Raw genomic sequence first — 25,334 nt, forward strand, 5'->3', positions numbered from 1 at the left:
GGTAACCGTCCCGTTGGTTTGAGGGGCTCACCGCTGGTGCTAAGCTAGTAGGTAAAGAATAAAGGAAGAATAAACTGCTGGCGAAAAACTGAACTAAAGGGTGAGGATGAGGATGGAAATGAGGACTGTTGACGATAGAGATGGTGATGAGACGGGGAGAGGTTGAAGGGGAGCCTGCCTAGGAGCCTGAAGAGCGGATGCCCACACGGGTAACTTAACCACTGTCAAACTACAAACACAAAGAACAAACAACACTGAGACATAGACATACATGGATGCATGGATGGCAACAACAAGGCCAGCTGGGAAGTTATCTGTTCTGAAACACGGAAACCTGGAAATTGAAAAGTGCTAAATCCACTCATAGTCTGCAAGAGCAGTAGTCATGCAGACCGTCATTCTCATGTCGGAGAAGCACACCCACCCACGACACATCGCCCTACTCGCTAGACACCTCCACAATCTCCCCCAGCATCGCCTCCAAGAACTGGAGCTGTTCCACCAAGAACCCCCTGGCCTCCTGCACATCAAACGGACGCTTCCCCAGCTCCCGCCGCTTCTCCGTCTGCAACCGTGCCCGGACCCGCTCCTCCAGGATCTCCATGCGATAGCTCATATACTGTGTATACATCTCGGACGGATCACTGATGCCTCGCACCCCGGTGAGGACCGTTTCATCGCGCACGAAGGGCGATCGTGGCCGGAAGCACGTCACCATACTGATCCTCTCGCGGCCGCCCAGCGCCTTGAGGGCCTGATGCTCGATGTACCGGCCCTGCATGACCACCGCGGTGCCCATGGCCGGGCCCCGCACTTTCATGATCTCGCCCGTCGCCGTTCGCAGCGCCGTCTCCCCGCCCACCATCCCGGTGCAATCGGACAGCATCGTCACACAGACAAACGGGAAGCTGTCGTAGTGCCACGCCACCGCCGACAACTGGTCGGTGTCGGGCACGTTGTCCGGCGTCAGGCGGTCGTGCTCGTCGTTGATGGAGATGTTGATGTTGGCGATTTCAAAGTCCATCGACGGCACGAGATCGATGCCGGCCACTTGGGAGATCTTGGCAATCAGCTCTGGCGAGCGCCATGCGTCGTAGGTGAAGGGGGCGAGACTGTATAGATGCGCAGTGCGCTGTCAGCTGGGGCTGGGATGGCGACAAACGGGTGGCAACTCACGCAGGCCCCATTCCGCGGACCATGTTTTTGTTGAATGTGGACGAGTATTGACATTTCTCTAGCACAGGCTCGCTGAAGATCTCCGCGCGCATCTGTTTGATTGCTTCCTCCGTGAACAAGGGGAATGGGTCGGTGACTGCGTTTGGCGAGATGCCGTGGCCTTCGAGACCGATGTCTTTCATGGTGTATATCTTGGCAGGGGACCGGAAGGCCAGATGCTTTTCTGGGGTAAAGGGCTCTTTGGTGTTGAGTCTGGCTCCATCGATGAGACTCTGGGGTAACGCTTTGCTGGGACGAGTCGCTTGCTTCGTGGCAGGGCCAATCACGACCGGCGCCGTGGGGGGGATAAGTGCAGCTGGAGCCATGGTGTGGGATGTGATGATTGTTGCTTGAGAAGCTGTTACTGATAGTCTCTTGAGAATAGAATCTTCCAACTGAAAGATGGAAGTGATTTATAGAACAGCTATACATCTATCTTTTCGTCCGCGGCAATTCAACTTGCCTCTACGTGCCTCCGTCCCGATCGCATACTTCCAACCCTCGGCTTTCCTCGCATATCGGCTGCTTGCGATGGTCATGTGTGCTAGTAGAGATGCCCTGCAAGGTTCCAGCGTATGTTTCCTCTAAAATATGTCTCGTGATGACAACCCTCGTTGAATCCACTACACTATCTGAGAATCGTAGGGGGCAGGGCTTATCGGGGCCTCTCTCGGATGGATATCGCGAACCCGAGCACCCGACCCGAGGAAAGAGGGGTTCACCACCACCACCTACGACACATCCGATCCCTGCTATCCGAGGGATGTAAGGAAGAGCTTAATTTGACATGAAGAGCAGCTTCAGCCAATTAGTCTGATGATCATCAACGCTATTACAGCCGAAAGCTCTCGGATAAGCCATAAGCCTGCCTGGACTGCTCATCCCAACCCCACTCATATCGCTATCGGAAAGCACAACAAACGTGGTTAGATAGCCCAATTCACATCTACAAGAGGTTATCTCCAAGGACCCACACGTATCACAAACAATGAAGTCAGTTAGATAGTCGCCACAGTCCCAACACCATTCCACCCAAAAGTCACCCCATCCCCGCCCCCGTATCCAGAATACTATGATACTCCTGCCTCCCAATCTGCTCCACAATCGACAGGAACTCGTACGACGAGATCCCAATATTATCCAACAATTCTAGATTACTCGTAGTCGGCGTCGGGGCTGAAGGGGACGACCAGAACGGGTCCTCGCCAGCCGGCGCGCCCGCTTCATGCCCTGGTATTACGATGGGCTCGCTCGACTCCTTCCCCCCCGCTTCCAGCGTAGACAACGTCTCCCTGCCCCGGGCCTCTTCGGCTGTGTTCCCGCTTACACAGTCCTGTTGGTGTTGTTGTTGCTGCTGCTGCGGAGTATTCCACAACGAGAGCGTCAGCAACCCGCGCCGCTCGATGCGCTTCGCCAGCTCCGTGAACAACCCCTCCAGGTAGACTAACTCCCTGGAACGGTTCTCGGCGAGTCGGTTGCCCTTGCTCGCCATCTCCGATAGAATAGAGTGGGCGTTCTGGATGCCCCTTGTGCCGTGCTCGTTGGGGTCGAGGGGGAAGAGGGCTTGCGCCATGGCGAGATGGATGGCGGCGCTGTAGGTGAATTCGAGGTCGTAGGGGAGGAAGACTTCTGCTTGGGAGATTAGATTCGCTCTTCAAGTCCCGGACACAATCGATGTCAAGTGGGTTTCTGGGTGAGAGAGGCAAAACCGACCGAGCGGGCTGTCCTCATCCGACAGGATCTGCAGCGTCTTGGCTGCGGATTTGATTCCCGTCGCAATCAGGGTCTTGGTCGGCGCGAGGATTGTCTGCCAGTCCTCGTCGCCTTCGGCCAAGGTGTCGAGCCTTTCTTTGAGGACGGAGAGAAGGAGGGGCCGGGTGGCGACCATTACGCACTTTTGACTGGGATTAGTCGGGCAATTGCTATTGCGCTGGATACTCCAGACTCCTCTGCGTTTTTTAGGAGGAGGAGGAGGAGGAGGAGGAGAGGCACGAACCTGATGATAGAGAAGCGTAATATGCCGCGTCCCCCGAGGCATCGTATCAATCGAGTTCTGAAATTTCCGGTAGATAATCTTCTCAATCTCCCGCGCGTGACCCGCGAGCGTCTGCAGGATTGACTTGGTCTTATCCAAGAATGTCCCGAGTTGCGTTTTCTGGGTTTTGTAAATCGCTGGACCAGACCATCAGCCATCGTTATAGCACCAAGAGACAAGATTGTCAAAAGCTCACTGGTAAGAATAAAAGACAGCAGATGCGATAACCGCACCTGCAAGCACAGGGTTGCATCACGTTGCGAGCACGCGCTGGGCGAATCCAGCACGGTGGTGATATCGCTATCGCGCGTCAACATGGGGATCCCCAGCGAGCAGGAGAAGTGTCGGTCCATGATGTACAGGGTCCACCACAGGTTGCGGCACCGCTCGACCGTCTGGAGTCCGATCTCCTCCTCGGGAAGTTGTGTGTGTAGGCCTTCGAGCTGCGCGATGCGGATGGCTTGCCCGAGCTGTATTGTTGTTCAACGAAGGTCCCGAGACAGGGGTAGGGAGGGTCTTACGTAGACATGGGCCGACTCCCTGTGATCAATCGAGTAGAGATACAGACCCGCTAGAGCCAGCACTTCAATGGCCATGAGACTGTCCTTCCAGACGGAGGCGTGGTCTGGCATCAAGGCCATCGCGCGGATGAAGAACTTTGACCCCGGCGGCTCGGTGGTGCATTTGCAGCGAGAGGAGAGGAAGGCGTTTCCAAAGGACAAGACGAGGAGGAATTGTACAAACCACAGACGCGACTCGGCCGCTTTTTCGACTGCGTTCCCGTGATAGAAGTCCTGGAGATGCTCGACGAATGTGGCCTCGTCTAGAAAGCGATAGCTCTGACCGAGGTGGAATTTTACGGTGTTGAACAGATAGAGAGCGTGATCGATTGATGGCAGCCCGCTGATGTCGGGGGGATCGTCGGGCGGGCATGACTTCCACCGGAGAACATAGATATCTTCACCTGAGAAATTTGGGGCACTGTAGGGAGAGTCTAATTCGAGTTTCTCCGCTAGAAGGAGGGTGAGTCTGGCAGTAAAGGACCAGGTTGATGAGGGTGCCAGCCAGACTGCACCGTTCTTGGTTAGCTGACACCGACAGGCCGAGAGCATGGTAACTCACCCCAGTTTCGTTTGTTTCTCTGGGTATTCTTGATGGTTCTTGAGGGGAGTGTGAACGGACTCGTCCAGATGCTGCGCGCGCCGTCGACCGTTGGATTGGACGACTCGGCAGGTCGTTGCGCTCCTGTGTATGGTGCTGAATCGAAATGCTGAGCAACAAGAGAAGGAGGTGTGAGCAGCTCATCAGGGCAATTTTCATGACCATCTGGAACAAAAGCAAGACTTGCGGGTCGCTTGGCTCCTGCACATAGGGTCAGTATTCTGAGCCTGTCGCAAGGCTGGGAGATTCCTCACCTAACGCAGGACTGTTTATCTCAAAGGGAGTGGTATGGCTGGGTTGGTGGATGATTATCCTATGACCAATATCCACAAATCGACAGTTCACCATGCGTCGTTGGCAATTTCCACATGGCTGAATTCCAGAGCATTTGATTTTGCTCTGCCGACATGGGATGCACCTGTCTCGGATGTTAGTCGGAGGAAGCCGGCGGGAGCGTGTGGGGGGAGGGGGGGAGGCCCTTACGCATTGGCAGTCCTTCGGAATTTGCGGCGCTCAGTCCTACCCTCGGTGGTCATTGCAATGTATTGCCGTACAACTATTGATTATAATGTGTAGGAGCTCGCAGTCTCGGCTTAGAAAATGGCATGATCGATGGAGATAAAGAGAACAGTTGGCAAAGCCGAAGGCGAAGTTGGGAATTGCGGGGGATGACGGGTGGCTGCTTATTGATTCCATCCCCGCAGATAACTAACTACTGCGTAGGGTCGATAAGTGCTAAAGTAGGGCTAGTGCTTGTTGTTAGTGTGGATCTCGATACGAGAGATCTTCTCCTTATCATCCCGATCGAGAAAGTCTGGTGAGAACCCGTGACCCCGGCTAACGCTATGTATTGGCTGTACCAAGTGTACAGTACCAAGGTACCACGTACTTCAAGTGACTATGTGAATGGAGGGTTCTTAATGAACAAATCCAGAAGATATTGAATTCTAAGTATCTATCCTGCCCCGCCCCGACTACAACACGACAGAACAACAAAATACCCTCACGCGACATCAAACTCGATGGTGCCCCATTCCTCAAAGGTACACTTCCACTTCCCGGGCTTATCCATGGGAACAGCCTGGAGACAACTGCCAGGTAGAATCACCTGCCCGGCTTGAAATTCAATATCGTATGCAGACAGTCGATTCACCAACCAGGCCACTGCCGACAGGGGATTACCCAGCACATTCCCCGTGTTCCCATCCATCACCTCCCGACCATTGAACTGGAGCGTACCCCGCACATCCCGCAGACTCTTTAGGTCTGTAAGCTTTCGGGGGGTGCCGCCTAGAATGACATTGGCAGTCGAGCCGTTGTCAGCGAGAGTGTCGGGCAGATCGATCGCCCAATTCTCCACCCGGGAGTCGATGATCTCGATGGCAGGAATAGCGTAGTCGATAGCGTTGATCACGTCGGCTACCGTCACGTTGGGACCGCGGAGCGAGCTGCGCAGTACAAAGGCAGGTTCTAGCTCCACGTAGGGCTTGATGTATTGGTCGAGACGGAGGGTTGTACTCTCATAGAGGAAGGTGCTGGCCAGGAGGAAGCCATAGTCAGGTTGATCGAGGCCAAATGCGTCCTGCATGACTTTCGCAATGTTTCCGAGCTTGTAGCCTACCAAGCGATCGCCGTTGCTGACGGCGTGCTTGACGTTTAGCCGTTGCACCTCGAAGGCCGAGTCCGCGTCCAGAGCCGGCCAGGTCTTGGTGGGTGGTGTGATCGGGGCTCGATTGTCGCGCGCGGTGCGCAGGGCCAACGCCACTTCTTGTAACTCATTCGTCTGCATGATTCTGTGTGTTTCTCGAATAGCGAATTGTAGCAAGGATGCTCAGTTCAGATAATGTGAAGGGGACTCGGGATGCAATAATGCGCGTGAACTCTCTTCTGCAGATGCTGATCAGATATCATGGTAACCGCCGTCGATTTTATACTAACTCGTGGGTAGTCAAAAACTCACCTCGGCATACAGTAAGATGCAACAAGAGGAACTGATAAGTGCCAAGTCCTTACCTCTCGGATGAGCATAAGTCTAAGCCATAGCCGCGATCCGATCCGACATCGGATAGACCCGACCTCGGAGGTCCCATCATCTTCACCACCCACCACTCTATACAGTCTAGGTTGAAATTGAGACATCGCGATGGGATAGTTCGCTAAGCTGACGTGGCTATATCTGACCAGCCAAAAGAAGAAGACAAAAATATACAACAGAAGGGATTTGCTGGTGGTCACCCACCCAACTACTAACCTCCCGGCGTGTGGCTTGAACGCGACCAAAAAGCGGGTGGTTGCCGTGCGGGTAAGCTAAAGGTGAAGCCGCTTATAGTCACGCGACCGGGGGTGAGTTGGGGTGAGTGTGCTTGATGGCAGGGATCAAATAAGGTAGAGGCCTAGCATATATTGAGTACTTTCAAACCAAGGAGGCGGAGTGAAAGCAAGAAAGAGGGGTAAATACACTACTCTTCTGGTCTTTATGTCTGGCTAAGCCACATAGCTCATTAGTCACTTATATTTCGATAACCACATCGTAATTCATGGATAAGAGGGAACAATATTGAAACATATTAGCATTCATTTATCTGTATTACCTAAAAACAAACTGTACATTGTGATCAGCAATAACCTGCCATCCCAATAATCCAATCATTTTTGTTTTCTAGTATAGACTTTAAGCTAGTTATCATGACTGATAACTTAAGCTACTGAATAGAGAGACCGCAAGATAATCATTTCTTCTGGTCAGCGAGCTTCCGAAAGATATGGATTTCTAACAAAAAACTTGACTCCAGTATTGTTATCAACTATTAGACACGGTCAGTGATTATTATATGCGATCAGAAACATTTATAGTATCCACAGTACTGATCTATCTCCGGTACTTATATGTTCGGCAGAAATTAGGTCTCCAACGGTAGATAGGCTGAATAAAGAGATCCCAAGCGTGGGGGGGGAGAGAGAAGGAGGAATGCAAGCCTGATATCACAAAGAGATGAATGATACAATGTAGAAGAAGATGAATGGAACAAATTAGTATTAGCATTTGATGGAGGACATGAGAACTCAGAGGGATGAATGATGCATAAATCTAGCTACGTAAGGCCGTCTGGAGGAAGTACCTAAGGCTACTAACGTGGGCAGTAAGCAGGCAGCCCGAGGCAAGGCTCGACAACATTGTTTGGGTCCGCGGGCCAGCGTGGTGACGAGGTATCTGCTGTAAGCCGCCACTTTACATGGATCTAATAGATGGGCTTAATTTTATTAGAGGGGATTGTGAAAGGCTGTTGGATCAAGCACAGGAATTTTGCACAGTTAAATGTCAACGTCAGGTCTTGCAAGGGGGTGGGATTCTGTCTTACTCAATAACACGCCGTTAGCTACCCCGCAGGGCCGAACTTATAAATCATGTAGACAAACTAGATGTAATGAGGCCTAAGCACGAAAACAAACATGTTCGAACGCTATTGGCCGGTATGCACTGTACAGGGTGTGTTGGGCAGAAAAGTACAAGGGTAACTTCAATATTAGTTAAAGTATTAAAATGTCCCTGCTCCTTAGCCAGGTTCTGCGCTGGTATGACAAGATTATCCGTAACTACATTCCCACTGTTCAAGACTATTGATAATACCAGAAAACTGCTACAAGGACCGGCAAGTTTCAAATATGGCCTCTTCAACAGGCTTGCATATGGATAGTACTCTAGAGGCCGAAGATGTGAGAAACCTTCTTGCCAGAGAGTACCAGTTGGAGATGTTGCATGAGTCTCTAAGACAAAATATCATCGTCGTGGTTAGTGAACCATACTCGAACAGATGCACATGATGCTAATATCCCACTACTGGGAAGACTCCAACCGGTACGGGGAAGACGCAAATGTTAGCATCCGTGTGCCAAAAGATAAATCGAAACACTTGGTAATAGAAAGAACAGAGCTATCTTACGCATCCTTGCAGAAATCGATAAAGGAGATCGAGAGAAGGTAAGGTTCTCCTGCCTTCAAATATCGCTATTCACACTCTGTAGTTCTGCTGGATACTCTGTCCAACTGTGGCCCTCTGTGAACAGCATGTCCAAACGATGAGAACCCGTCTCCCGCCCACGTGGTGCAGATCCTTCACAGGTGGTGATAAAGTCGATCACTGGAAGTCAAAAGAAATATGGGAAGATGCCTTATCAGGAGTACGAGTAGCAATATCAACTTACCAAGTCTTGTACGATGCTTTACAGCATGCTTATCTTAATATCCATCAGTTGTCCTTGCTTATATTTGATGAAGGTGAGCACTATGCTGGACTTTCCCTAATCATGCCAGCATATCTAATGACATGTCCCCAGCGCATCACTGTGTCAAATCCAATGCTGCTAACAGAATCATGCGTGAGTTCTATCACAAGCGAGTCAATAAAAGTGTGTCATGTGGGCCGTACATACTAGGCTTAACTGCTTCTCCAATTCTATCAGAATTATCTTGTCTTGAGTATGTGAGAATCCTCAACCACTCCGATCGGCCAGCTCTAAGAATCTACAGGGTCGTTGAAAAAAATCTAGATAGTATATGCAGAACGCCTCGCCGTCATTACGGGCAGCTATTGCAATTTGCAAACAAGCCAATGGTTTTGCCGCGTCAGCCGCCGCCCAGTCCAGTTAATCGTCATAACAAATCTATAGTACTTATAAGTTTGTCTCAGCTGCTAAAGGCGCATGAGGGTATCGATTATCAGGAGAAGATAGATGCCAAAAGACTGAATGAGATCACACGGTTTCTAAAGTGCGCGGAGGCACTCAACCACGAGCTTGGAAGTTGGCCTGCGACAAATTACATGCTCCAATCAATCTCATATTTCAAGAGTCGCATGCGAATGCACGCGGAGAAAAGCACTCGTTATCATCCTGGGAAAGAATATGCAATGGAAATTTTTTGTCAATTAGGGAATCTGGAAGCTTTCAGCTCCGAGATACGACCAGAGGATGTTTCACCGAACTGCATGTGCTTGCTAACCGCACTTCAAGAGGAGTACAGCAAGGAATTCCGGGGTCTAATCTTCGTGACTCAGCGAGCAACTGTCTTAGCTATGAAATGGCTAATAGAGACTCATCCTCTTGTCCGTGATTTATTCCGCTGCGGAACGTTTATTGGCATGTCGACAGCGCAGCCGAGTAAGACAGAACTTGGGAACCTACACGAGATAAATTCTCAAAGTGAGACACTGCACAGATTCCATGAAGGGTCGCTAAACCTTATTATAACCACAGACGCCTTGGAAGAGGGGATTGATATACCGGATTGCAATACTGTGTTTAACTTCAACTGTCATCTGAGCCTGAAATCTTACATTCAACGTCGAGGGCGTGCGCGCAAGAAGCACGCTAAGTTCATTGTTATTGCAGAAGATGAGGCTCTTGTACAGACTTTGAAGCAACTTGAACAGCAAGAAAATGAGCTAGCACAAACACTCCAGGAAGAACGGTTGATTTCAGCACACGTCATGGATACTGAGAACCTCGCCCGGGATGCTTTACACTTTTACATTGAAACAACCGGGTATGTCAACCTGGGTACAATTATAACCGTATTACTGACTGTTTAGTGCTAAATTGACCATGCCGGAAGCAATCAGGCATTTGTTCCACTTTTGCTCGAACCTACCAGCCCAGCCACACGTAAGCAATAAACCTATATTTAGATTTGAGACCCTCAGCTCGGGTCAGATTCGAGGTTTTGTCATGTTGCCCAATAGCATGGATCCTTCCCTTCACCAGTTCACCAGCTCGTGTACTTGGTTGAAGAGAAAGCATGCAAAAGAGGATGCGGCACTGCAAGCCTACAAGGCCCTGTTCGATGCTGGGCTGGTGAATGATCATCTTGTACCAACGACCAGCCATGAGATTCTCGACATGGGTGTATTAGCTCAGTCTCATTACACTATTCAAGGACAGCTGAATCCTTGGCATGAACTTGGACGCTTGTGGAGCTCTAATCAAACATTATACTCCCATGAACTACGAATCAAGCGGTCTGAAGGGATTGAAAGCCGAGTATTCATTATTCTCTCGAGTTGCATCACTGAAACAATTAGCATCCCTCTCTTTGAAGATTCGGAAACATCTTTTACCGCACTGGTGTCTTCAGGCCATCCGGTTTCTATCGACATTTCACTATGTCAAAAAGTCACAGAACTGATTATGCAGTCAGTACACCGCAATCGTGCTAGTGGTGATTGCATGAATTTCCCGTTTGGTCTTGTGCCAGAAGAACGAGAGAGCCTGTTGGTGGAGTTTCTTGAGAGCTATTCGGGGACAACCAGCCTGGCACAACAACTGTCTAAGAATCACCATCCTAACATTTGGGGATTGTTACGAAAATCTGAGAGGCACTCTCGCCCTCAAAAACTCGAGTCCTGGGACCAACACACCTTCAAATCATCCGATAGTTCAGAAGCATCCACAGAGGTGAAAGCCAAGATCAAACCCTTGACACGGCGCCGTAACTTTCTCCAAAGCCCCTCCGCCACTCATAGGGCTTCAACCATCCCTGCAACTGAAATTAGACGAACTCCTGAAATGCAGAATTTGTTTATTGAGGAGCTTTCCGTTGACAAGCTTCCGTCTCGTTTCGCCGAAGTCGCCCTCCTGGTTCCAAGCATATTTCATGAGATCGGAATGCACTGGAGCGCCCGAACCCTCCAGAGACATATATACTCCAAGTTCGAGATGACCCAGCAGGGTATTCAGCTGTTAAAAACTGCCATAGATCCATTGAATATTGAAGATAGGTCCACTTTTCGCCGTCTGGTCTTCATTGGTGACATGATCATGAACTTCCTAATCTCAAGACAATTGTTCCTGCATCAAACATTATGGCACGAAGGACTTCTGTCTCAATCAAAACATTCAATTGTGTCTGATCAACAGCTTGCACGTACTGTCTCTCGAACTGGTCTCGACAAATTTCTTGTAACGACGTGTTTCAATGGAAGGAAATGGGTTCTTCGGATGTTATCAATGTCCCTGGCTGATGCTGAACCTTCGCCGCCGAGACAGGTTGGGATAGCCTTATTGGCAGCTTTGGCCAAAGCCCTTGCTGGCTCCGCCTTTCTGGCTAATGGATTGGAGCAAGCTGCTACATACTTAGCAGTCATAGTCCCGAGGATAAAAACCTGGAATGTGTCCTCATTGTATGACGGAGTCTATTTGAATTCGAGGAGATCATGTTCAACCGCGACAGCCATGGACGGTTTGGAGCAACTGCTTGAATACAGATTTACGGATAAAAGCCTTGCTGTTGAGGCCATGACACATCCCTCATACATTGGGATATCAGCGACTTCATCGTATGGACGCCTCTCATTCCTCGGGGCTAGTGTTCTAGACTGGATAATTGTCAGCAGTTTGATACATACAAATGTGGCATCAAATACCAAGAGGCTACAGTCCGTTCGAGCGGCACTCCTGAACAACACCTTTCTGACTTTCATTTGCCTCATGTTTTATACAGAGGGGATAAAAAGTGATATTCAAGTCGACGATAACCACAATGCCCGCACAATCACGAGGACATACTCAATTCACCTCTGGCATTTCTTACGGTCAAATAGCAACGCACTTTCGGAGCAAATATCTACTTTAGTGCATAGGTCTTCGAAAAAGGTGGACCTTATCAGCCAGGATCTGTGGGGGCTGGGACCATACCCCTGGGCACGATTGTCCGACCTGGGTAATATTGAAGCATTATCCAGCATAATCCAGAGTATCTTCGGAGCCATTTACATTGACTCTAAAGCCACCGAAGAGGCGTGTATGGGATTCGCAGAAAGGCTGAATATCTTGCCTCTTCTACGGCACCTCACTTCACGTCAAATTGAGACAGATCATCCTAAGGATGCACTGCAAGTTCTTCTCTCAGGACACAAGATCTCATACGACATCCACCGGAATGAAGAGATACCCATGGCTTTAAGATGTCGGCTATTGGTGGACGGGTCGGAAGTCATGATTGTAGAGGGGCAAATGAATCGCGACGCAATCACAACGCTTGCTGCTGAGAAAGCTATTCACTTGGTCAGTGCGGGTTCGATCTTCTAGAAAAATTCCCAAGTCTATCAACATCATGAAGCTGATATAGTGGTTATATGAGCGCTTGCTTTAGGTCGGAGGTTTCATTGGCCTTGGGTCTTGAGATTGAAAGCCACTACTGATCGGACCGCACTCACAGCGCCACCTCAGCGTAGTCTTGATATATCGCGGTATCAAATTAAAATGATATATTTACTAAAGAACGAATGTTTAAGGAACGTCGGAAATTTAGCATTGCCAAGATTTTGTGAAGGATATTGCTCGTCGTACATTCCCCTAACCGACTTTTGACACAACCCTCCACCATCACATTTCTCATCGGAATCAAGATTATTCAAGGCCTAAAATAATGCAAACGAGTTTCTCCGCAAGGTGCCGTGCCAGCCTCTTGTTCCTGTCTTGTCCTGAGCATTCTACCCCGCAGCACTTGATAACCACCTTGAATTTGGTAGGCAAACTTGACAGACACGTTTCCGTAAATTCGGGTTAGAAGCCATGTGCTTGTGGTCTCTCAAAGGAGAGAAAGTGTACTTCCATTCACTTGAAGTTTGATTTGGTATCGAATGGACCCCAGAAGACACATGGTCCATGCTCTCCACCGTCTTCTGCTACTGCAAAGAAGAGTACTGTTGGTTGACAGTGATGCGATGTATCCCTGCTGCTCGACAAGCCTTATGAATTGGAAGAAGCTGATTCATCAGAAAGAGGAAAATTAGCCTGGTCAACCAACGGACAAATCCAATGATTTTATGAATGAGATTCTGAAAGTTCTTGCTGAGCATGAGTGCCATTCGGTGCAATTTCAGAATCGAGTCGATTACTGTCATAATTGTGGATTCAGATTCATAGACCTCTGATTTGATCGAATATTCAGCGTCGGACTATGGTTACTATTAGATGCTTAATCGGCATCAGTGGATTATGGTTTGATAGATTTAGACCCACGAGAGAAGACATATCCATTCTGCCCTCAGACGAGGAATCAACAATCTTCAAGACTATATGGATGTCAAACAGCCGCCGGCCGACTTGATGATCTTTTGGTATTGGCTAAGGGATGAGAAGATTGCATGTGTAGCAGCTATACCTGTATCAGTGTAGCAATCTGCCTGGCCTGCATGGTGGACTTCGGCAGTACGACAGCAGCTCGAGTGGACCGAAATCCTTCCCAACGGTGGTTGTATTGCAAACTTGCTTTTGCAAGAGACCTCTTAGAAAATGTGCGACTTCGGAAACTCTTCCCATGTTGAGCAGTAATTTACTTGAAATCTGGTGACACTAGCTGAGTGACCGAGTCGAGCCTTGCGGGCTGGTGATTATCCCGCGCTATGAACTTTTCACATTTGAGGCGGCTGCATAGACCGCGCTGACTGGCCTACAACGCTAGAGCCGTCTACATCATGCAGCTACTATGCGCATTGACTGTGCCACCGTCTAAGCGAATGGCCGCATGTAGTGAGCCATAGCTCCTGGTTCGCATCGATAGGTGGCTAGATAGAAGGCTGTTCGTAATACATTGCGCTGGCGTACCACTGACGCTTGGGTTAGAGCTGCGAAGAGCTTGTCCAGCTACAGGGCTCGGGCGGCTCTTTGCCATGTGTTGCTCTTGAGCGACTCACAACTCATACTAAAATGAGTCAACTCCCTTGGCCATATTGAGGATTTCATGATCTTCTCGTCGGGCAGCATTGCAGGAGAACAAGCCAGCTCACCTATGTCCAACACAGGTTACCTCAGCACCATGCGGGTTCAGCAATAAGATGAGAACCCTGCGACCAGTCATCGAACATTTTACTGTGTGCCCTTCATCGCTGGTTCATTACGTTATTCACATATCACAATTCGTCACCCTCCACTTGTTGAATCATTACGATGCATTGACCATATGCTGTAGGTGTTATTTTATCTTGTCTGGCCACAATTCGGCCAGAGTGACGGAAGCTCGCACCCCCGCCTTGTAGAAAAAAAAGTCAACTCAGCGGTGAAATCACGAGGATGGAGGGGAAATACGATAAACGTAGGTTTCTCTGGTGGCAAAGCCATGTGAAGTACTATCCGAATAGAAATTGTTTCGCTTGGTCAAAATAGTTTCACCTACTGGTCTCGAACTACCTTGTCATAAACTCCATATCCGACCGCATAGTTGAAGAATTGAAGGTGAGCAATCATCCCCTTCGGCTAGACTGTACCTCCTAGATGTGAACATACTACTCGATACTCTAGTAGACAGATCGCTGGGCTCTACTAACAGAAAAAATATCATATACTGACATATGGTTCCTTGTGTGATATTCAAGACTTATGACTAGGGGATGCACGAGCTCACTTCTAATCTCAATTGGGAAAAGATTACCTTTGTGGCCGGAATTCTGAGGTTAAACGGACAAGGCTATTCAATTAGCTGAGGCAACTATTCAAGAATTCGCTTCATTCTCCTTCTCTCTATGACTCACGATCGAGTGGGTGCACCTAGGTTGAAACCCTTGCCACTGGCAATGTACAGCGAATTCCGGATCGGGTCCAGAAGAAAGCTACCCAAGAGCCTCTGTTTGGTTGGTAAACCAACGCCGTCAGGGGGCACGAGTAGAATATGCCCCAACATCGGGATTCCTTCTTTAGCCATGATCCATCCCCTGGGAAGTCACCCTAACTTTCGCTAATATTTAAACGTCTGCCCCGAGCATAAGTAAGAATCAAGCGGAGCATTGAATTTCAAAGATAGCCATATCTATGCTTGGGAAAAGAGATGACGCCCAAGAATCTTAATCCGCTCAATGTAATGACATAGGTATAGGTTTGCTGGTTGATTGAACCGTAATAGAACTTGGCGTTTCCACAGGTGAAAGGCTTGCAGCTAAACCTTTGGATGGAATGGACATCACTGAAAAAAGGCGGTTGCTGTCGGTAAACTCAGTTCATAGTGAATTGGTAGTAGATAAGAGAACTATCTTGTTGAAAGAATTTGTTGCCGATTCCTTGAGTTCTGGGAACGAAAATGCTGAGGTCGCAAAGAAACAAAGTTACGCATACACCATGCTGATCTCATATAGACGAAATCACAGCCATTCACAGGATTTCCGAGAGTCCGAATACAAGATGACGTGCATCCCTATATGTACAAGCCCTGGCTGTACCATCCGGTGAGAGGGGAGATGAAATACAACGTAAGTCTCAATGAGAATGTGGGTCATGACAGTGACAAGCCCCAACAAAAAATTCCCCTCCCCCAACATTGTTTCGTAGAAGGACTTGCATTTGCTGCACGATGCGTCATATCCCTTACTAGAGTGCTCAGCGGTTCGCTTGAAATATCTTATAATATTCCTAGAAAATACGCAGCATCCATGTTCTATTTTACCGCCTATCTCCGAGACGCACCCATGCTGGAAGCACTAGTATACCAAATCATACATTTATACATCCTGGAAGCCTCATTGCCACGTAACTAGCGTCATCTGCACACATATTTGCTACGTGTATGCTCGTAAGCGCGCCAAGACAGCCTTACATCCCCGCAACGAAGTTGTTACATTTTGGCATCGAGGATACATCTGCGACTGCCAGTGAGTCATGACCAACAGGTCTTAGCTGACCGTACTCGTCGTCCTGCAAAATAGAGATCGCGCCCCGGAAGACGGGTGCCTAAAGAGAAGAGGCATATTCTTTTTGCGGTACGTTCTGGTTATGAAATTACCCTTTTCTGGCTTGCATTCTCCGTTGGGACCTTTTCGTTTCGCTATTCAGCATTTATTCATTCTTCTCCTTTCTTTGTGCAAGGCAAGATATTTCTGATCAATGGCAGCAAGTTCTGCACAGCTCAAGCACCACCAAACGCAGATTGATCGCTTCTACGATATAGTTTACCTGTTGAAGTCCTTGAGCCAGGTGCGGGGCGAGAGAATCAAACAGAAATGCTCTTTGGAAAAAGATGGGTATCGCATAGCCAAGTTCCGGCGAGATTTGGCGGATGCACTAGCATATATTGCGGCTTACAAGAAAAATCCCGATTACGTGACAGCGGCGGCATTGACTCTTTCGGAAGATGGTGAGGAAGTGATTGTCTGGGTCGCGGCGAATAAAGTGGTTGAACCGGGGGTAATCGAGTTCTTGAAAGAAGTCCTTCATATTCTGAGCGGTATTTCTGACCGTACCCACCGGCCTCAAGGCCCCTATAGGGCTGCCCGGGAACAGGACTTTCAGGAAGATGGGTCCGGGCTTCTGTCTTGCATCTTGAAGTTCAATAGCGAAAGGAACTTTGCATACTACACTAGTTTTCTCAAGACCTGGGAAGAAGACATTTCTCCTTCTGAGGGAGCAATCGCGGGTGAGTGGCCGTGAAGATAATTTCCAGTTCGACTGAAAATAACATCCCCCGCAGAAGACGAGGATGTGCGTCGGCTGAATGAGTGGATTATCAAGACGTTTCACCGATGCAGTGGAAGGTTAGCAAAGGAGGACATGGTCAACTTTGCCCAAGAATGTCACAAGGCACGCACTGGATATTCTGAAGTGTTTGACACTCTGAAGCAACTCACACATCGGTACAAGAACGGATTGGGAAACAAGTTTGAGCGGCTCCATAAGCTGCTTCTTAAACTTGGTAAACATATTACTGTTCACAAAAAGCTGATCCAGGTGAGGCGTTCGCTTCAGAAAGACTTCGATAAAGGGTTTGAGGTGAGGGCTGTTCCGAAATCAAGTCAGACCAAAATTCGAAGTCTTAGGAAAGGCAAATTCGACTTAAACAACATTTCCCGTCATCTTTATCGGGAAAAAGATGATTTGGCTGCCTTCTTTAGCCATCTGGAAAAGTTTCATGACGTGAAAAGGATTTCTGAAGACATTACAAAAGCATGCAAGTCAGGAGGCCGAGTACATGCCGAAATACAACTGATCGATCATTTTGACAGGACAAGATGTCAATTCCTTGACAAAGACAGCCCCTACATAGGGTGCAGCAAGCCTGCATGCTATCTTTGCTACTACTATATTGCTGAGCATCCGAATAGGTACTATCCTCCTTCTTCTCACCAAAAGATTTACAACATATGGTGTCTCCCGACGTTGTATCAGGGTGATCATGAAGCTAGTATCAGATTCAACGCCCAGAAAAGGTTTTTGAAGATGATGACGGAGAAGCTCTGCACTGAATTGAGAACTGAGATTGCGAATCAACGAGAGCCAAGGACTTATCATGCTGATTCGACCGCCGGGGTGACCTCAACTATCTACTCGCACACATTGAAACAAGAAAACCTCCCTCAGCTATACCCATTCCAAACTGGAAATGGAACAAAAGAGAACTGTACGTATCAGATTTTCAAGATACGAACAAACCTAATCTGACATGACTATAAAATAGACAGAATACCATATCCTGATCCCGAGGAGGAACACAACGATGAAGAAGGCACGGTAGTTTTCAAGGGAAGAAGAAGGTCTTAAATTCCCAATGGTCCCGTCAGACTTCTAGTAATCTCAGTGCGTCTCAATAGACAAAAATTTGTCTTGTTGTCTTATGTAATCCAGAGGTTCCTTCAACATGTTACATATAGTCATGAAATTGTTTCAATGATTGACGGCGGCGATAAAATGAGTTTCGGTTCATGTAGCACACTAATTGCGCAGCTTATTGTATGTAGATAGCATAGTTGGATCTAGACATTTTCGAGTCATATAGGAAAATGCTGTAAAATAAGAGATCAGTGATTAAGTTGAACCCAAGGATTGGTTCCAGAGGCCATACCTCGTTGTGATAGGCAATGACAAATTTTGACGCCCATGTAAAAGATGATCATAACGCATATTTGCTATTATTCGTTATTCGTGATGTATAGCCAGTGCTTATAATATAAGAATCCTTCAGTGTCACAGGAAATAAGTCAAATTGAACTCCAATTAACCTCCACCCCTCCTTCATAGTCTTCATCTTCAAGATCATACCGATTTCTGTCTTGGACATCTTCGCGATATGTAGATAGATACTGATTCGGTTGGGGTGCCACATGTGAAGATTGAGGATCGAAGTCATGAACCAAGGAGTCCTGAACATCTGGAAACGACATTCCCGTATCTGACTGAACATCAGGAATGCCATCAGACGAGATAGTCAATTCGAAAAAGTCCTCCTTGATAGATAGTTCATCACTAGCTAAGCATCGCCTCAAAACAAAGCTCTCCACCTCTCCGCGGACGTGATCAATTAGTCTCTGAATGGCATGTTCTTGGCTTTTAAGGACTTCACTGCTATCAGCTCCCAAGACATCGGGAACACGCCATTGAAGTTCGATATCGTTAAGATCGAAATTCTGAACGTTGTAATTGTATCGGAATGCCATATAGTGCTTGCACAGATAGCAGCTTGGCCTGCTCATAGCGATATAGTGATTTCGACCATCAAGACACCTTAAGCCCAATTTGTCAACATGATCCAGGACAAGGGTTTCAGGGTGAACCTTGGTCAGTACTGTTCTCTGGTATTCCGCAAGTCGCTGGACTAGTCTGTTTTTCGATGGCACAAGAAGCTCAAGCCCTCGAAGCAAGGATTTCTGTTGATCAGGGTCGGAAAACATTCGATTTGTGATGCTCTCAAGGCTTAGCTTCCGCTTCAGGAGAGGAATAGGCATGTCTTTGGGGCAACACATGCTCTGGATGCGAATGTCTTCTTCAAGCTCCTGTCTCAGGGAAATTGCAGAGTCAATCAAGAGATGACTCATCTCGATAGGCAGTTGAATTTTCCGAAGCAGACGGTAGAACTCTTCAAACTCTTCTGCATGCTGTTGATCTTGAGAAACAAAATTGCCAAATATCTCGAATCTTTTCTCCTTGTATGCAGCCCAGGATTGCTTAGTAAGGGACAGCATGTCTTGCTCAAGCAGCGGCATGCCATTTTTTGTGAATGATCTCTTGAACCAGATTGAAAAGCCTGGTTCTCGTTTGGCTTCAGCTGTATTGTTGTTGCATTAGCGGATTCCCTCTTGCCATGGTTACTATAGTGCTCACTTTCTAAGCTTTCTGACTGATTCTCCATGATGGGCAAGCAAACTGGTGCAATTCGGTTGAACAGCTCATGGTAGAGTGCAAAAGCCTTGACCTTATAGTGGTCCATCACATATTCTTCCAAACCCGAGCCTCGTCTTCCCTGAATATCGGTACTATTATGCGCATGCTTCACCCTGTCAATCAGTCCTTCCACAAAGGGAACGATGTCGTTATCGATGGCTGCGCTTCCACCGATGACTAGAAGAATGCCTTCGTCGCTCTTACCCATAGTGAGAGCTAGGTCGCAATCTTTTCTAAAAGCGCTCAACTGAACCAAAGCATTTAAGAAGTCTTGGCGTTGCTCGGAGCTATTCAACCCCCGGCTTTCGACAGTAAGATGAATTCTTCTCTCTGGGATTTGTTCGTGAAGGGCACTTAAGACTGACAGAGGCTCATATAGGCGACGGAGAAATTTTGGCTTATGGCTTTGCAATTTATCACGTAAAGATAAGTGTTGTTTCATCTTCTAATGATAAAAGTTTCATCACCTGGAGGAGGGAGAGGCTTGGATGAGGTGAACTTATGAGAATAAGAGTTAGATTGCAAAGTCGGTGCTCAGTATTTATGGGTGGATTATAAAAGGTCACACGATGGTTGACTAGAGAATCACTTGCAAATAAGATATTTAAGTATTACTCAGGTGTAAGTACATTGGTCTATAATATTGGCTTATCGAGCGAACATATACCACGGCGCCGTCAGCATGTATAATAGCTGTGTTAAAGTAGAAACGTGGCATTCTTTTTGAGTTCAAGAGTAATATACTGTATTATAACGTGTATTTACTGAATTGTTCCTGTTAAATGTTGCATAATAATCACAATCCAAGATCACAAGCACCGGCCTCGTAAGGTAACAAATCACATTATGGATTCTATATTGGTGTGTGGGGCAGCCTGAGGTCATTGGGTTACATGACACATGGAGAAAATTCATAAATGTACTACATTTTGTGTAGCTATCTAGTTTATCTTATTAATAATTTAAATGGTTTTGAAGGGGTTTCTCTATACTCTAATTTCTCACAGAGTATAGGCCTACCTTAATTACATAGTCTTCAGTTAGGTATTTATACATATTTTCTATATATTTATCGTATTTTTGTCATACATTCCAACATATTAAACTTATATCAAGTAGTTTTGTTATTATTTACCAGCTAGTTCTTATACATATAGGCCGTTTCAAACTATTACAAGAGCTCTACTTGACTCTGAAATTGTCCTACTTAGTTGCCTGGCAGCTTGCTTGGGTACCCGCTCACCCCTTCACTCAACTAGCTCACCCCGCTCACCTACACTGTTAACAGCACACTTAATTCATCCGCACTCACTCTTCGTCTTAGCATTGCTTACCCAAATATTAGTAATTCAGACAAGGCTCATATCCCGGTCAGCGGCGTTCAATAGGTAGCTTGATTACAGCTGAGCGGACGGGAAGCCCTATTTTCCACACCCTACGGTTGTATGTGCTAGACTATTGCCTAAGTACTGTTCTTATTTGAGCTAACCTCAAAAGGCACATCAACATCACAGATTTACAGCTTTCAGCCCGGGAAAGTATAATATTTAGCGCCCACAAGTTACACGTACATACTTAACTTGGCTCTCATCCCCACAACGTCATTGAGGCAAAGCATCTGAGGTCGGTCCGGATAAGCTCTCCGCACTCGATCCACAACTCAGAAAGCTCGTTGGGCACAGTATACGCACACTATCACTCAAACAAATATACCAATGGATTCCGTTCGAAGGGTATATATAGAGTTCGATTAGTCTTTTGTACAAGAGAGACCATTGTTCTCGAAACCCATAGCCCAAGCCAGCCTATTCAGCCAGAACCACTACCTTTCCCGCCGAAACGCCCTTCTTGACTCGATTCAACCGTCCGAAACCACCCCACCAGGCACCGGGTTCGGGGCGACCACACGAAGGGATTGCCTCGACCGATGCGCCACCTAGCAGGAGGGCGCCATCCCCTGCTGCCAGAAACACCCCAACACATGCGCCATACCTGTCCAACTCCTCGACCACCGTACTCACCACCTCCGCTTCATGTAGTCATAAACATGATCCGCCCCCAATACGCCCCTCACATACCCGAGATTCCGGCCCGAGCACGTCGCGAAAACCTCCAAGCCAGCGGCCTTGCATAGCTGGATTGCATTGCTCCCGACACCCGAGGTACCGCCCCAGATCAGGATAGATTGCCCCGTGCTGTTGACCGGAGTATCCAACGCGGGAAAGGGCAAGTCCGGGTAGTCCCTGCCGAAGAGCCCATGCGCTGCTGTCGCGATGTGCTGACAAAGTCACGGCTGATATACCTTATATCTGTGCGATTGATAGATATATTTGGTAAGATGTAAATTCCTTTTGGTATTCTTTGTAGTAGTGTAGTTGTTTGCCTTGATTTTGACCGCAACATAATGTGTCGGGCGCCAGCACCATCTATTACATTATTTAAGAGCCTTGGAAAATTAATTCAGACATACTGCTCTAGATCTCAAGCCAACCCGACAGTTGAGCTCGAACCCCAGCCGAGCTTTGCAGTAAGCTGGAAACTCTTGATAAGAACTTTGTAGAGGCGGGCAGAGTAGAACTGCTTAGGATTATAACAAGAAGAGCACTCTTCTTTAACTAATTCAGCGGCCGGTAGTAATGTGATTGGGGTGTTTGGCTTTTTTCAACGGACTAGGTTTCATAATAAGGAGTGATCACCTTAGAAAGCTTAAAACTGCCGTCATTCCGATCAATGTGGTTAAAACTCCTGGAAAGCAGTCACGGGTGGTTGAGACTTCAATAGAAGTCTGGGTTAAGCACGGGCCGTTTGTAAGGAATACCGTAGTGGGTCAAGTGAGGCGACCTCTCATAAGGTCCCAGTGTTATTTTGACTCAACTATCATTCTTTACATTCGTCCTTCGAAAACTTTACCTCGCTGTAGTCAGGCCCGTAGGCAAATAGAATCCAAGCGGCTACCATTCTCAGGTCATATTTACACTTGTGTCAACGTGTCATCTTCTTGCAATAGCATGCCTCGACCTCCCAAGAAATCATTTAACGACACATCCTTGCGTGATTTAGGAGAGTTGTAGGTACTGAGTGCAGTCGAACTCCTTCTGTACATAGTAACAACATCATCCATTGCTTCAGACGACCCAAGGAAGAAGGGGCTAAGAGATTAACCGGCTGGTCTCCTCCAACTTCTGCCCCTTCGTCTCCGGCAAGAGGAACAACCCCCACAGGAGACCCAACAGCGCTACCACAAAGAAGAACCAGAAGGTGCCTTTCGGCTGCAGCGCATCGGCCAGCATCATCGTCGGGACGGCCTGGTGTTTTGCTTCAGTCAGCCAAGCCCTCTCTGCAATTTATCCTTGCGTACCAGAATATGGGAGAGGATATATCAATTACAAAATCACAAACAGCAAAGGGCGCAAGCATACCTTGGTAAGTGCAAACCGATTCGCATAATGCACACACATCAGCAGACTCGTCCCCAGCGTACGCACCGCCGTGGGCAGCATCTCCGCCGTGATCAGGTACTGAATCGAGTTCCAGCCAAAGGCGTACCCGACGCCTGTGATGTAGATGGCGGCGATGGCGGCGATGGCCGCGTGATGGGCGGATGCGCTACCGTCCGATCCAGAGGGTAACGCGGTGAGGTAGATGGCCACGTACAGCAGAGCGAGCACCTGCAGGGTGATCCCCAGCATGAGGCAGCGTTTGCGGCCGAGGCGGTCGAGGAACAGCAACGCGCAGAGGAGGGCGGAGGCCAGTTTGACGGCGCCGAAGATGGCGGTCTTGAAGAGTTTCTCGGAGGAGCCGGTCATGCCGAGGATGGAGAAGAATTTGGGGGCGTAAGCTGTGGTGAGGTGTTAGTTTGCTGGGGTGGTTGATGGGTGGGGAAGGGAGAGGGGGTTCAGACTTGTGATTGCGTTGGTGCCGGACCATTGACTCAGGAGCTGGGCTGAGAGCAGGAACAGAAGGCGTTTGCGGTTGGCTGACTGGCTGAACAAAAGCTTCCACGAGGTCAGCAGGGACCGTCCGAGCTTTTTGGTCGCATTGTGTGCTGTTTGCTGCAAGATGGATTCAATCTCGTCCTGGATCTCGGGGCTGTCCTCGGGGAGGGTTCGCAGTCGACTTAGGGCTCGTGTGGCGCGGTCGGTGCGCTGCTTCTGGCATAGATAGCGGGGGCTTTCGACACAGCCGATGGACACAACGAGAATGAAGCCGGCCATCATTATCTGACTCGACTGCGGGATGATCCATTGCTGATTGTTATCGTTGGCGATATGCAATGATGCACCGTAGCCAGCAAAATACTATAGGCCGTCTGTTAGCAACTAGCTGACCAGCACCGACAAGCCTCCGCAACTCACCCCTATCAAAACACCCACATACTCGGAAGCAGCATACATGCCCACCAGCATACCCCGCCACGAGGCCGGCGCAATCTCAGCAAGATAAATGGGCCCAATAATGCCAGCCTGGCCAATCCCCAGCCCCACGATGAAGCGACCCACGAGGAGCTGGCCATAGTTCCCCGCTGACGAAATCACTAGCGCCACACCGATGATCCACAGTACGCATAACTGCCGCATCATCCACAACGGACTTATGCTATCACTCAGCAGAAAGGCTAGCACTGCTGCGGGTAAACATCCCAGGTTCACCATGGACGTGATGTTCGACAGCCGGTTAGCTTGCTCGGCTGCACTCAGGGTGCTGGCATGGAGCTTGAACTCCTGGATAAAGGACGGCAGGTCCACGGTGGTCGCAATCAGACCTTCATCCAGCCCTTTGGCGGATCCCAGTAGTCCGAAGCCGATCATGGCGCAGATGATTTGGGGAGCAAAGCATCGCATGGTGATGGTGTGGATGGTGTTTCCATGGCACGATTTTGTTTGATCGGGGCTCAGATGGCTTCCTGGGTGTGACTGCCATCTTGCGAGAATCCTTTCTTGGTTTATAACATATTTCAAAGAATACCAAGGTCCCCTGCGCCAGCGCACCGCATAGGTTTTGGAGTTTTCCGGGGTGGGTACCCCCCAAGTCTTTCTCCACCAGAGAACGAGTGGCAATGTGACTTCTCCGTGTCGCAACCACCGGCCTTATCTAAGCCTATCGGAGATCCTCATCCATAGGGAGGATTTCAATTAGATCAGATTGATTGTCAGCATGCTATTGAGGATTCTCGTGCATTTGTAACGCCGTGTGCATGAGCGGAACGAAAGACACATTGAGGCTGCCCGATACCAACCGAGGTCTGCCATACTGGACCCAGATGGTAGCTAGAGCACGGAGTTCAGATGAATTTGGCCAATAGATTTCATGCCATTGAATGTTGGCTTAGCTAAAAACCTGCGCAGGGAACGGACGGTCAGCCCTACAGGGCTGAACAAGGAACGGAGTGGGGCTGCACAGGCCAAGCTCTCGGATCGAACGGCAGCATCGCTCGGCTGTTTTTGGCGGTGCACAATGCCGTGACCGCGGTTGCAGAGGCAGTTGTACTCCTTCTGTAGTCACTTGGTGCAACATATCCCACTCTCTGTGCCCTTTGACTATCGTTGTCTACAACACCTTGCGGGCATTTTCCGTCTTGTACCGGAAATTCCGGCACAAATAATCTCTGTCCGATCAGGAAGGCGCCCGCCAGGCTTCGGCACTGCCAGCACGATCCTGAAGGCGCTGCGCCTGCACGCGGTCCTCAGCCGATGCAATGGCTTTGCCGGCGCGCTGGACCTCCACGGCGCCTAGCCGACTGCCCAGCCTGGATATTCTCTGGATCACCCGCAGTATCTTTGCCAAGCCG

The 25,334-nt window shown here is 48.6% G+C and overlaps 8 protein-coding genes across 8 annotated transcripts; 2 read left to right on the forward strand and 6 right to left on the reverse strand.

The window, feature by feature from the left end:
* Positions 1-7: 7 nt before the first annotated feature.
* BO82DRAFT_116855 (uncharacterized protein) lies at positions 8-356 on the reverse strand. Its single transcript, XM_025629847.1, has one exon. The coding sequence runs from the start codon at positions 271-273 to the stop codon at positions 94-96; it is 180 nt and encodes a 59-aa protein (XP_025496353.1). The 5' UTR covers positions 274-356; the 3' UTR covers positions 8-93.
* On the reverse strand, positions 328-1,541 carry BO82DRAFT_326261 (uncharacterized protein; the record flags this gene model as incomplete). Its single annotated transcript, XM_025632909.1, has 2 exons — positions 328-1,112; positions 1,177-1,541. The coding sequence occupies 2 exons, from the start codon at positions 1,539-1,541 to the stop codon at positions 440-442; spliced, it is 1,038 nt and encodes a 345-aa protein (XP_025496354.1). The 3' UTR covers positions 328-439.
* A 511-nt stretch (positions 1,542-2,052) lies between these two features.
* BO82DRAFT_388845 (uncharacterized protein) lies at positions 2,053-5,002 on the reverse strand. The gene is made up of 7 exons (XM_025638407.1): positions 4,895-5,002; positions 4,666-4,829; positions 4,373-4,612; positions 3,772-4,319; positions 3,447-3,720; positions 2,929-3,387; positions 2,053-2,844 (listed from the first exon to the last, which is right to left on the reverse strand). Exons 1-7 carry the CDS (start codon positions 4,945-4,947, stop codon positions 2,255-2,257), a joined length of 2,328 nt encoding a protein of 775 aa, XP_025496355.1. The 5' UTR covers positions 4,948-5,002; the 3' UTR covers positions 2,053-2,254.
* A 412-nt stretch (positions 5,003-5,414) lies between these two features.
* Positions 5,415-6,292, reverse strand: BO82DRAFT_326266 (2-keto-4-pentenoate hydratase; the record flags this gene model as incomplete). The annotated part of the gene is made up of 1 exon (XM_025632910.1): positions 5,415-6,292. Exon 1 carries the CDS (start codon positions 6,198-6,200, stop codon positions 5,415-5,417), a length of 786 nt encoding a protein of 261 aa, XP_025496356.1. The 5' UTR covers positions 6,201-6,292.
* A 1,698-nt stretch (positions 6,293-7,990) lies between these two features.
* On the forward strand, positions 7,991-12,655 carry BO82DRAFT_418474 (ATP-dependent helicase dcl2-2). Its single transcript, XM_025640067.1, has 7 exons — positions 7,991-8,200; positions 8,258-8,286; positions 8,342-8,390; positions 8,435-8,687; positions 8,747-8,888; positions 8,940-9,953; positions 10,000-12,655. The coding sequence occupies exons 1-7, from the start codon at positions 8,075-8,077 to the stop codon at positions 12,491-12,493; spliced, it is 4,107 nt and encodes a 1,368-aa protein (XP_025496357.1). The 5' UTR covers positions 7,991-8,074; the 3' UTR covers positions 12,494-12,655.
* A 3,208-nt stretch (positions 12,656-15,863) lies between these two features.
* BO82DRAFT_350450 (nucleic acid/nucleotide deaminase domain-containing protein) lies at positions 15,864-18,021 on the forward strand. The gene is made up of 3 exons (XM_025634156.1): positions 15,864-16,808; positions 16,863-17,789; positions 17,847-18,021. The coding sequence occupies exons 1-3, from the start codon at positions 16,280-16,282 to the stop codon at positions 17,927-17,929; spliced, it is 1,539 nt and encodes a 512-aa protein (XP_025496358.1). The 5' UTR covers positions 15,864-16,279; the 3' UTR covers positions 17,930-18,021.
* A 345-nt stretch (positions 18,022-18,366) lies between these two features.
* On the reverse strand, positions 18,367-19,754 carry BO82DRAFT_397902 (nucleic acid/nucleotide deaminase domain-containing protein; the record flags this gene model as incomplete). The annotated part of the gene is made up of 2 exons (XM_025638986.1): positions 18,367-19,430; positions 19,487-19,754. 2 exons carry the CDS (start codon positions 19,752-19,754, stop codon positions 18,367-18,369), a joined length of 1,332 nt encoding a protein of 443 aa, XP_025496359.1.
* A 2,792-nt stretch (positions 19,755-22,546) lies between these two features.
* BO82DRAFT_326271 (general substrate transporter) lies at positions 22,547-24,488 on the reverse strand. The gene is made up of 4 exons (XM_025632911.1): positions 23,902-24,488; positions 23,448-23,844; positions 22,966-23,384; positions 22,547-22,851 (listed from the first exon to the last, which is right to left on the reverse strand). Exons 1-4 carry the CDS (start codon positions 24,385-24,387, stop codon positions 22,696-22,698), a joined length of 1,458 nt encoding a protein of 485 aa, XP_025496360.1. The 5' UTR covers positions 24,388-24,488; the 3' UTR covers positions 22,547-22,695.
* Positions 24,489-25,334: the final 846 nt, after the last annotated feature.

This window comes from Aspergillus uvarum (genome assembly GCF_003184745.1).
Source record: "Aspergillus uvarum CBS 121591 unplaced genomic scaffold BO82scaffold_4, whole genome shotgun sequence".
Classification (NCBI taxonomy): Eukaryota; Fungi; Ascomycota; class Eurotiomycetes; order Eurotiales; family Aspergillaceae; genus Aspergillus; species Aspergillus uvarum.